Consider the following 12651-nt stretch of genomic DNA (forward strand, 5'->3'; position numbering starts at 1 on the left):
GGTTTACATTACAAGGTATCGCGATAGTTCCGTGAGCACAGTATTTCCATCATGGCAGGCAGTAAGTTGGTGCTAGAAGGAAGAGTGAGTGTGAAAGCGTTTATTTTAGGACTCAGCGTGGTAGTGATCCCATTGATCAGGACGTGGTTTGGACACATTGACTGGGTCTTTGACAATCTGACGGAAACACCCGGGAAAATAGTGATTTGTGTCCACGTAGCAGTCGCCAACGGCCTCTTGCTAATCGCGTACAGAGGACCGCTGTACAAGGTAAGCGTTGACGTTAGCTAGCCAACCTAGCCAGCTAACCCTCTTAATTCTCATTTTATCTCTTATTAAAGCACATACGTGTCAGTGCTGTCCAGCAATAAAGTGTGTTATCTACCACGAGCTTGTGTTGACACCGTTGTGTGACATAATGTACGCGCGAGAGTTAAACGTTAATGTTGCACTGCTAATGTTAGCTAGCTAGTTAGTTAGCATCAGCTAACTAGACTACGTTAATCCTATTAGCTAAAGAGGAACCAGACAGCTGGTGCTGAGGTGCTCAAGATAGAAACCTAAGCCAGGTAAAGCTGATGTGGCTTAGGTTAATGTGACAGAGCATGTTGTAAATCTTTTATCTGTTACTTGAGGTGTAACCAAACTCTATGTACAAATTTGGCGAAATTCGCTGCAATAAAACCGTTGACATGGCCTGAACATCTACCTTAACTTTTGAGTTTGTTTGCTGTTGTTATTTAAAGATGGCGAGGAACATAACCGAATTTAAGGGCGTACTCTGATGATTGGCAAACTATCTTCCTTCATGTAATGCTAAGTATGTGGCTTTTTTTATTGGTGAATTAAATAAAATGCCAGATATTAAGCATGAGTTTGGTGGGCGACCCAGAACAGACCTTTTCAATAAAATGTCATTGCTAGGCAACAGACTGGCCCCACATTAACTTCCTGTCATTCACATGCACTGCAACAGGAAATCAACCCATTTACAATGTTTTACCAATAAACAATTAAAAACAAACAGACATTGGGCCCATTTGTATGTTTACAACTGGTCCGACGTAGCCTGGTGAAACTGGCTGTTATTGAAATTGGCAATGGGGCCAACCAGTCTTGAGGATGGGTAGAGGAAAGGGTTTTGTTTGTCCCGGGATAACGTGGGTGTCCTAACTGGTTCCAGGTCGCTGTGAGAGCCTGCTTCCTGGGAGTCACCTTTGGCTGTGGCTTAATTATAAGCTTCTCCGAAACCACTTGGACACATTTTGGCTGGTACGTAGAGATAATGTTGGAACGTCACTCATATACAATGAATGTTTTCTTCTTTTAAGTAACCTGACTGCTGCGTAGAAATGCATTCTGTAATATGTGTATATATAATAATATGTGATATGTATTCATTTGTAATTGGGTTTCTTAATTATTTTGGTTTGAGCTTAAAACCCGGTGTCCCAAAGAAAGTTACCCACTGGGCTGCCTGGGTAAAAGGGGGGAAAATATACCTATCATAAGTTACATTCAAGTTTTATTTTTGGGGGTCGCTTTTACCCAAAAAAATACCCGTTGAAAACGGGTATAGCGACATTCTTTGGGTTTAAAAAAAAAGGTCTAAATATACTCCCGTTATGGCCCTTTCCCGTTTAATTTCAGATTATTTCAAAATTCAACGGGGTTGTAGAATTAAAAAAAAATAAAGGGGGAAAACATTTTAAAACAGTATTTGGGTTGAACATAAAAGGCCCCCACCCAAAAAAACAAAAAATAGTTAAAATTTTTTAAAGGGGATTTAAAATAAAGGGTTTAATTTATGAAAAAAAGTATTTCATTCACAAAAGTAAATTGGGGGTCCTTAAAGGGTTTGGGTTTTCCTAATTGTTTTTTTTTAAACAAGCCGTAAAGAAAACAATTTCCAAAAAAGGTTTTTTTAATTTCCCCTTTTTAAACAACCCTTTAAACCTGGGGGGGGGGGGGGGGGGGGAAACCCTTTTTAAAACCCCGTATGTCTTAAAAAATTGGGAAAAAATAGACAATTAAAAAACAATTAAACCCTCCAAATGGTCTTAAAAAAGGCAAAAACTTGTAAAACCAAAACCCCCTCAGATCTGAGGGGAAAATCTTTTTAAATTTCCCTTTCATTTCAGCTGCCCAAAAATGGCGGGGGGTTTTTGCGCCCCAAAAACTTGGGGGGTTGGGGCCGCTTTCGCCCAAAATGCTTGGGGGGGCGCTTTTCGCCCAAAATCCCCCGGGTGCTGGGGCCCAAAACCCGGAATGTTTGAAATTAAAAAAAATTTTGAAAAAGGATTGGGAAAAGGGGCATATTCCAGTCGGGGATTACTCAACCTCCATTCCTTTTAAAAATTTGTCCAATTTTTTAATTTCTGCTTTTCTAACCCCAAAATTTGGGTTATTTTCCTATAAAGGGGGTTTAGGGGCCCTAAATTAAAAGGGGTAGGGTTTTTGGGAAAAAGGTTTAAAAAAAAAAAGGGACAAAAATTGGAAAAAAAAAGGTCAAAAGTTGAAAAAATGGGGCAAAAAAAGTAATAATTTCCAAAAAATGGGTTTATTTACCAAAATTCCCAAAAAACCCCGTTTTAAAAAAAGAGTTTAAAAAGGTTTGGGTTACGTTTGTGTTGGGCCCAATTTTAAAAAAAAAATTTAAAAAAAAGGACCGGTGAAAAAAAAAAGAAAAAAAAAGATTTTTTTTTTTTTTAAAAAACCGTCAACCCTTGTTGATTTTAAATTTTTTACAGTAAGACAACACGAGGGTTAAAAGAAATCAAATAGGTTTTCAAAATAATGATTTAATCCGAACCCGCTTGGGGGCTCCCCCCCCAAAACCTCGGGCGGGGGGCACCCCAAAAATCCTCGGGGGTTTTAACCAAAACCCCCCTCGGGTGCTGCCCCCAAAAATCCTCTAGCGCTGCACCCAAAACCTGCTCGGGCACTGCACCCAAACCTGCTCGGGCGCTGCACCCAAAACTCCTCGGGCGCTGCACCCAAAACTCCTCGGGCGCTGCACCCAAAACCTGCTCGGGTGCAGCACCCGAACCTTCCAATGAGAGGGAAACCCCAGGATGTGTGTTTTGTCCTCCAGGCCGGCTGCAGTTGACCATGTGTAGTAACGGCGCCTCTCCGCAGGTACATGTGCTCGCTGTCGTTCTTCCACTACTCGGAGTACCTGGTCACGGCCATCATCAACCCCCGCAGCCTGTCGCTGGACTCCTTCCTGCTCAACCACAGCGTGGAGTACACCCTGGCGGCTGTCTCGTCATGGGTGGAGTTCACCGTGAGAAGCTGGTCGTGTTCCAGGTCGGTGTGTCTTCAGCCTCTGACCGCTCACATCTGTCGTGTGTGTGTGTGTGTGTGTGTGTGTGGGGTGTGTTGTGTGTGTGTGTGTGTGTGTGGTGTGTGTGTGTGTTGTGTGTGTGTGTGTGTGTGTGTGTGTTGTGTGTGTTTTTTGTTGATTTGTCGATATTTCAGCGTATCAGCGTGGAGCTGCAACCAGACGGCAACTAATCGGTTATTAGTCTGTCTGAAAAGGAAGACGGTGGGGATTGAAAACTGGAAGGAGAGAGAGAAAATGGTGGAGGGTGAGACAGGCCTGAGAAAACGAAAGTGTCCCAAAAAAAAAACGAAAACTCTACAGTGTGTGTAGAACCAAACTAGCTTGGCACAAAACGTCAATGCCTCGGCTTCTCAGCAGGAAGCATCCTGTCTAACGTTAGAATTTATTGTAAAGTCATCGATACGATTGTTGGCCGAGATAAGGAGGTCATCCGCCAAGTCCGCCGGGTGACGGGAAATTGGGGGGGGGGGGGGAACCCCTGCCGGATTTAGCAGACTCACGAGGGAGCTCTTGCCCGGTGTATCGGTACCTTCTTCCCGTGGGGGGGGGGGGGGATCAGCAGACGCCTCCCAATACGATATCATCACGGTACTTATGAAAATCAAATCTAATTCCAGCTTTTTAAATTCGAAGGTTTTTAAGTTTCTCCACTCCTCTGTAGGGCTGCAGCTGGCCGTTATTTAAGTACTCCCGATACAATTAACCCACGAACAATATTAAGTTTTTACACATTTGCAATATTCCGCGATATATGTTGCAATTTATTACCTTTTTTTTCCAACTTCAAATTTTTCCCGCAATTTCAAACGACGTCCCCAAAAGGAACTTCTCAACATCTGTTTCATCTAAAAGAAACATTTCTCTGTTTGTTCACATCACTTCAATGTTATCAATGCAAAACGGGACGAACTGACCACACACACACACACACACACATATATATAATATATATATATATAATATATATATATATATAATATATTATATTTTATATATTATGTATATATATATATATATATATATAATATATATATATATAATATATATTATATATTATATATATATGTAATATATATATATATATATATAACATATATATAATTAATATATATATATATATATATAGTGTAATAATATATATATATATATATATATATATATATGTAATATATATATATATGTATAATTGTGTGTGTGTGTGTATATATGTAATTGTGTGTGTGTATATATATGTAATATGTGTGTATATAAGTTGTTGAAATAGTATTGAGTAAAAGTTGACATATTCCAGTCTGTGATTATCATCAACATCCATTCCTTTAATTTTAGTCTCAATAATTCCTAATTTCTGCTTTTCCAACTCAAACATTAGGTATAATTTCCTATAAATGAGCTTTATTGACCATAAATTTCAAAAATAACTGTAACACTAAAGTTAATAAGTTAGTGTTACGTAGTGTTGACAATGTAAAAAAAATGGACATTGAGAAAAAAAAAAAGTGTTGAAAAAATGGACAAAAATGTAAGTAAACAACCGTCAACAAATTGTTAATTTTAAATTTTGACAGGAAGACAACATGAGGGTTAAATGAACTCAGTAGTTGACAACTAATCGATTTAATCTTGGCAGCTCTACACATCGCATAGAGAGACATTTGATCAACCGTCCCCCCCCCCCCCCCCCCTCCGCTCTCCTGTCCCCCCCCCCCCCCCCCCAGAGCTGAAGCAGCTGAGCTGGCTGAGCGTGCTGGGCCTGCTGCTGTGGTGCGGCGCAGTGCCTGCGGAAGGCGGCCATGTTGACGGCCGGCTCCAACTTCAACCACATCGTCCAGAACGAGAAGGCCCAGAGCCACGTGTTGGTCACCACCGGGGTCTACGCCTTCTTCAGACACCCGTCCTACGTGGGCTGGTTCTACTGGAGCACCGGGACCCAGGTGAGCCTCTGCAGCACCGGTCCTCAAAGGCATCACTCAGAGGACCGCATCGGGTTTTTTACTTCAGGGTCAGACGGTTCGGAAAGATCGGTGATAATAAAATAAAACTAGAACCGCAAGCAGTTGTAACGGGGTCCAAGCCCCCCCGGTGCTATTTACCCCCGATGACCTGCTAAGATACCCAAGGCGAGACGGGAGGGAGGGGGGGGGGGCAAACATCGGGAAATATCGAGAGGTGTGAGCTGCACTGTCTGCAGTACATTGCAATTGCAAATTTTCCATTTACAGTCAATTCAGTTTTATTTATAGTATCAATTCATAACGAGTTATCTGGAGACCCTTTACAGATAGAGCAGGTCTAGACCACACTCCAGAATTTACAAGGACCCAACAGGTCTAGTAGTTCCCCCCCCCCCCCCAGAGCAAGCAACAGGGCCACAGTGGAGAGGAAAAACTTCCTTTTAGGAAGAAACCTGGGACAGACCCAGACCCAGGCTCTTGGAAGGGGGGGTCTGACGAGGCCGGTTAGGGTTTACATTGAGTCACAAGGGAGTCTACGTTGATTATAGCGCCCCCTAATGGTCAATCTTCACCAAATCTGGCACAGAGCCTCTGAGCGGCATCCTGAACCAAGGCGGTAAGCCAACCTCCACTACATGTAGCACCTTCGGCGCCATGTTAATGCTACCAAGCACTCACCCGCCGTTAGCATCCCATTGACTCCCATTCATTTTGACGTCACTTTGACGGCGAATAACTTCACATCTGACGCGTTTAAAGACTCTGTTTGTCCGTTGTTTATTTCTAAAGAAACACGACAACGTGTAAAAGGCTCCGTTAGCTTGTAGCTCACGTTACGGCTCCGTAGCAGACGTTTTGGTAAAAATAGGCTAACGATTGGGTCATAACCACACGACTTAAGAGACACAAAATCCCACAAGGAGACACAAAAGGTATTGGGGACGGGGTGGGGGGGGGGGGGGGGATTGCAGACTCCTAAAGCCCAAGCCAAAGACACGCACCTAAATCTACCACAAACCAAAGAAAAACAGCGATCGCCATTAGGCCTGCACCATTAATGTTATAAAATTGCGATCTCGATTCGCCCCTGTTACCGATTTAATTTTTAAATAACTTTAATTTATTTGTTTCGATTCTCATTTAATTTTACGCGCCGACTGCATCACAAATACTTTCTTCTGTGGGTCAGTATGAAATCGGTTTTAATGCTCGCCCTGTGAAAACGCCGACGCGTAGAATACCAAAGAGGTAAAAAGAAAAGTGAGGAGCTCGTTATAGCCTCATGTTAGCGGAGGAAGAAGGCTTCTTCTTCTTCTTCTTCTTCACTAATCTACTCAAGTAAGACGACTCCTAGAAATGTCATTTCTTTCAAAAACTTAAAAATAAAAATGACATGAAACTCGCTCCCACCCCCCCACCCCCCTGCAGGTCATGCTGTGTAACCCCGTGTGCATCCTGGGCTACACGATAGCGAGCTGGCGGTTCTTCCGGGAGCGGATCGAGGAGGAGGAGCTGTCCCTCATCCACTTCTTCGCCGAGGACTACGTGGAGTACAAGAAGAGGGTCCCCACCGGGCTGCCCTTCATCTCCGGCATCCGCGTCAACTAGTCCCCCGAGGGCGGGGGGGGACGCGGGACGTAGCGGACTTGAGGCACTCGGGCAGGTCGGAGCTGGGCCGTGTGCGGCGGTCGCCGTGTGTGCGGCGGTCCTCCAGAAGAGAAACCCTGCAGCTGGCGTTAGAGCCTGTAGCTCACAGACCGAGACCGGGACCACCGGGGGGGCGGCGGCCGGCAGCTGGGCTGCTGGTTTTTCTACCAACTCCCAAAATCCATTTAAAGACCAGACAACCTCCACTGAACTACGTGTACCCCAATAGCACCCACACCGTCCAGGGTCCCCCCCCCCCCCCCCCCCCCCCCCCCCACACACACACACACACACACACACCACACACACACACACAGACGTTGCACACCGGTGGCCGGGTCCAATCAGAGTAAATGGAGAACTCTGTTGTTTCTGTGATAACAGAATCAGGGAAGGAATCCCAAAATTGAGAATTTAAAACCGCCATGAAGCCCAGTTCAGACCAAAGACTCACAACGATTCAAAACCCTTTAACCCTCATGTTGTCTTGTCTTCATGTTGTCTTCATGTTGTCCCCATGTTGTCCCCATGTTGTCCTCATGTTGCCCTCATGTTGTCTTGTCTTCATGTTGTCCTCATGTTGTCTTGTCCTCATGTTGTCCCCATGTTGTCCCCATGTTGTCCTCATGTTGCCCTCATGTTGTCTTGTCTTCATGTTGTCCTCATGTTGCCCTCATGTTGTCTTGTCTTCATGTTGTCCTCATGTTGTCTTGTCCTCATGTTGTCCCCATGTTGTCCTCATGTTGCCCCCATGTTGTCCCCATGTTGTCCTATATCAATGTTGTTTTTAATTCCCCAAAATAACATGATTGATTCCAACGCTCTTTGCCAAGTACACATCTCTACTTTCATTAATTTTTCGGGGCATCTTATTCACTTTTATAGAGCCGTTGCTATGAAGATGAGACACCGTTCGTCTCGTCTCATTGGTCTGAACTGGGCTGAAGACAGATTCCACGCAGTCCTATTTTAAGTCTTTAAAAAGTAACCGGAGATTCGAAAATAAGACTATAAGTCTATGTAGGGCCGGGCGATATAGAGAAAATCAAAAATCACAATATTCTTCCAAATACCTTCATGTCGATATTCCGATTTTTGATAAATATCCTCCAGTAATGATTTAATGACTAAGTGGGTAAATAACAGAACAGCTAGAACAGTCATGTAAATTCTGGAAATTACATCACTTTACTGTAATGCAGCCTGTAAAACCAGGAAAAGACACTTATGATTTCACGATATTACGATATCCAAAATCTAAGACGATACCTAGTCTCATATCACGATATCGATATATCGCCCAGCTCTATGTGTCCAACCGAGCCGCGCCAGTGTAACCGTAGTTTTAAAACCAAATGCTTAAAATTAAAACCCAATGGCTTAAGGGGGGGGGACCCTGGACCCTGGACCCTGGTTTCCGTAGTGTTTCTGTTTGCATGCTTGGACCATGCTTAGTGTTATCACTGAGGACCTGATGACCTTCAACGGGCCCTTTGGGGTCGTATCAGCAGAGGGAGAAAAGGACGTTTTTAATGTTTGAGTTTCACGGGAGAACCAGGTTCAAATGTTTCGTTCTTTAAATTATATTTATTAAAGGGAAACTACCGTTGGGTTCAACCTGGACCCTGTGTTCCTGTGTTTGGGTCTAAGTGACTGATGGGGACTACGGTCTCTGACATTGGTCCAGTATGAAGCAAGAACGCTAACAAGCCACAATGGAAGTCAATAGTAATCGCCCAGTTTGTATTTACCTTCACTAAAGTGCTCGTTTAGCCGCTGACAGACTCAGATTATTATTCTGACTACATTATATAAAGGATCCCTGCAGAGGTAGACCTTTAAAACCTCTCTGAGACCTTTCTGTTGAACCAGAAACGGCTCTGAGGTCGCTAGCGCTAAACCCACCAGACTCCATTTAAAAAAAGCCGTACTTTTAGCGTGTGTAGAACCAACATATGTTCACATGTAAATTGGTAAATTTTGTGTTTATTTCAACCAAAACTAGATTTGTGATGGATGGAAAAGTGGAAAGACGACCCAAAAAAGTATTTTTATAGATGTATTTTGTTTCTGTCGACTTGGAAATATGTGCTTTATACGACGCTAAAATTACTGTTTATTTACATGGAGTCTGGTGGGTTTAGCAAATGCAATTTACAGATAGGTCGACCTCCTTTGACAACATCATGGATAGGATTTCTGACACTTAGAATATTAATCTGAGTCTGTCAGCGGCTAAATGAGCACTTTTAGTGAAGGTAAATACAATATAATTGTCCTGTTAACTTCCATTGTAGCTGGTTTTGCGGCTGCCGACTGCAGCGATCCGGCTTAATACTGGACCAATGTTAAAGACTGTTGTTCCCATCAGTCACTTAGACACTGAAACACAGGAAAATAGGGTCTAAGAACGGTATTTGCCCGTTTAACAGGGTCTAAAAATGCAAGTGAATGCTTCCATTTGACCAGCCTCTCAGTAGGAAACCATTGTTTCTTTGGCTGGTGAGTGATGCTAACCTAGCAGCCACGTGCATATTTTACCCGCATCGGCTGGTGGATTGGTGCCGATTTTGGACCCTGATCGGAAGTTGTCATGTCACATGTCACTGTCCCTAGTTTAGTCAATGTTGTCCCTAAATGTTTCCATTTCCAGTGCATCCAAACAGTGGTGAAGGGAACAATGGGTGACATGTTTTCTATTTCAGAATTTATTATCAGATGCATTATTTAACAATGATAGAATGAATAAAAGGTGTAAAGAAAGTCTGGGTTTCTCTCAGATTTTTGGGTGATTTTTATGTGACTGTGGTTGAATGATGACGTTCCATCATTTACAGATGATGATGAAATATTAGGCCAATAGCAGACTGGTTTATGTCTGAACCCTCCTGTTATTTCAGTAATTTGGGTTTCTTTAAACCAAATTGTTGAAGGAAAAACAACGTAGATGGTTCCATACGACGCTATTCACAAGAAAAATAAAGGATCAGTTCACTTCAACTAAATGTGGGTGTTGATTCAATTTTATAGCGTTTAAGCCCCAAAAAAGGCTTTATTATTGTGAAAAAGACCTTAGTGGTCCCTAATACTGTATCTGAAGTCTTTTATATAGACCTTAGTGGTCCCTAATACTGTATCTGAAGTCTCTTTTATATAGACCTTAGTGGTCCCTAATACTGTATCTGAAGTCTCTTTTATATAGACCTTAGTGGTCCCCTAATACTGTATCTGAAGTCTCTTTTATATAGACCTTAGTGGTCCCCTAATACTGTATCTGAAGTCTCTTTTATCTAGACCTTAGTGGTCCCTAATACTGTATCTGAAGTCCCTTTTATATAGACCTTAGTGGTCCCTAATACTGTATCTGAAGTCTCTTTTATATAGACCTTAGTGGTCCCTAATACTGTATCTGAAGTCTCTTTTATATAGACCTTAGTGGTCCCCTAATCCTGTATCTGAAGTCTCTTTTATATAGACCTTAGTGGTCCCTAATACTGTATCTGAAGTCTCTTTTATATAGACCTTAGTGGTCCCCTAATACTGTATCTGAAGTCTCTTTATATAGACCTTAGTGGTCCCTAATTCTGTATCTGAAGTCTCTTTAATATAGTCGAGGTTATTTAACCATAAAAATGGAAATTACAGATATAAAAAATAAAATCAGCAACACTGAACACAAAGCATCCTCCACCTGATCAGTTGCATTGATTATTTATTTGTGTCCAATATACAATCGGTAACATTGTGTTGTACGATTAAAAAGTTTAACTTCTGTGCACATACGAGATAAACTGTTTTATAAATGCACGTATTGCTAGATCGTAGTCCAGCCCGTCCCGTCAGTTCTCTTCAAATCTGCTTTTAAATACTGATATACAAAAAGGAGGCGAGACCAGATGTTAATAATCACAGGGGGTCTCTCTGAAGACCCGAGGATTACTTGAGTTTCTGCTCACGACAGAACCAAAGAGGGTCTTCCTATTGGACGTGGAGCCGTCTCACCTGTGTTCCAGACACCTGGGCGTATTTGTAACGTCGGCCAATCAAAACCAAGAAGGAAGTCTTCAGGTAAACGACGCTGAGAGAAATCAAACGACACATCTGACAATCGGAAGACACTCTCTGGATCTGATGGCCCCTGTGAAGAAAGACTCGCTGTTTCTATTCGGGGGTAACGGGGAAGAGCCTTTGTTTTGGGGGGGGGTCTCTCTCACACTCACACACACACACACACACACACACACACACACACACACACACACACACACACACACACACACACACACACACACACACACACACACACACACACACACACACACACACACACACACACACACACACACACACACACACACACGACTGCTTCCTCACCGGTTCTCACTACAGTTACAGTCGTGGTTATCAAGTCTCCATTACCCTTTTGCCCCATAAATTGCTGATTTCCCGCAGCAAGTTAATTATATTTAAATCAAATATCACTCGGCCCAAAGGCTGTGTGTGTGTGTGTGTGTGTGTGTGCACCGGCCATTTTGGAATATTGGGGCTGGTTGTACCCCCCACCCCCCCCTCCTGTAAATTACGCCTATGCTCATCCCTATAACCGGCTTTTAAATCAGACTCAGTGTGACACAATGTAGACGGGTGTTAAGAGCACAAAAGAAAACCTAAATCAAGGCTCCGGATTCAAACTAATGAGGCACTTCTCTGCAAAATGTCGCACAATAGGCGAATATTTTTGTCCGGTGTCCAAGAAGAACTGGTAAAAGTATTAAATATGCCGCGTGGGCTCCAACGTCGTATCAGTATGGGGAGGGTTAGGGCCACAGGTTTAAAAAAAACAAATAGCTTTTGCTACATTCCCCCCCCTCATTCCCATTCCCAGTCTCCCAATAATCAACACCGTGCACCACATAGACGTAGCCTCACGTTTCCATAGGGTCTTGGAGATAAATGTCTTTGGGAAACAGCTAAACTGATGCATCTCTGAACGATGACCCACCAAAGCATCGACTAAGGTCCAGTACTATCTTTAACTACTGTTGTAGACTGAATGTATGAGTCCAGCACATACTGCAGAACATCGACGGAATGGTATCTGTGCAATGGAGGTCCACACCGAGCCGAGTCCACGTGTCTTCATGACTACATGACACCATGTCTGTTTTGTGTGTCATCAATACAAAAATGATCCGCTGCTTTGTCCTGTTTTCTCTCCGTTTTCCCTTTGAACTTTGACTGGATTTGAGACTTTACTTCCGGAATAACTGAAATCATATATATATATATATATATATATATATATATTATATATATATAGCCTTGTCTGTTCCTCTGGTGTCGAGACTTCAGAAAACAGGTATTAACAGTTCTAGGTTGTTTTAAGACACAATAAAAAAAAAATTAAAAAAACACCACCTGTGACTGGAATTACTTTTCTAAAATCAAACCGCTCGAACATACCGATTCATACTCGTTTTAGTAACCCCCCCCCCCAAAAAAAATCTCTGAAGTTGCAAGGTGAAATCACAGACTGTAAAAAGAAATGGACGACGCTTCTGGGTCTAAAAAGCTGCATTCTCTCTAACGTCCAGCAGGGGGAGACTCCTTAAAGCTGCATTCTCTCTAACGTCCAGCAGGGGGAGACTCCTTAAAGCTGCATTCTCTCTAACGTCCAGCAGGGGGAGACTCCTTAAAGCTGCA

General features: G+C 42.8%; 1 protein-coding gene across 1 annotated transcript; it reads left to right on the top strand.

The window, feature by feature from the left end:
- Positions 1 to 9711, top strand: icmt (isoprenylcysteine carboxyl methyltransferase). The gene is given in 7 exon segments (XM_032519877.1): positions 1 to 270; positions 1184 to 1272; positions 3139 to 3300; positions 3785 to 3792; positions 5065 to 5117; positions 5119 to 5280; positions 6730 to 9711. Coding segments are annotated over 7 exon segments (873 nt in total). The 5' UTR covers positions 1 to 51; the 3' UTR covers positions 6910 to 9711.
- Positions 9712 to 12651: the final 2940 nt, after the last annotated feature.

This window comes from Etheostoma spectabile, chromosome 7, assembly GCF_008692095.1.
Source record: "Etheostoma spectabile isolate EspeVRDwgs_2016 chromosome 7, UIUC_Espe_1.0, whole genome shotgun sequence".
Lineage (NCBI taxonomy): Eukaryota > Metazoa > Chordata > Actinopteri > Perciformes > Percidae > Etheostoma > Etheostoma spectabile.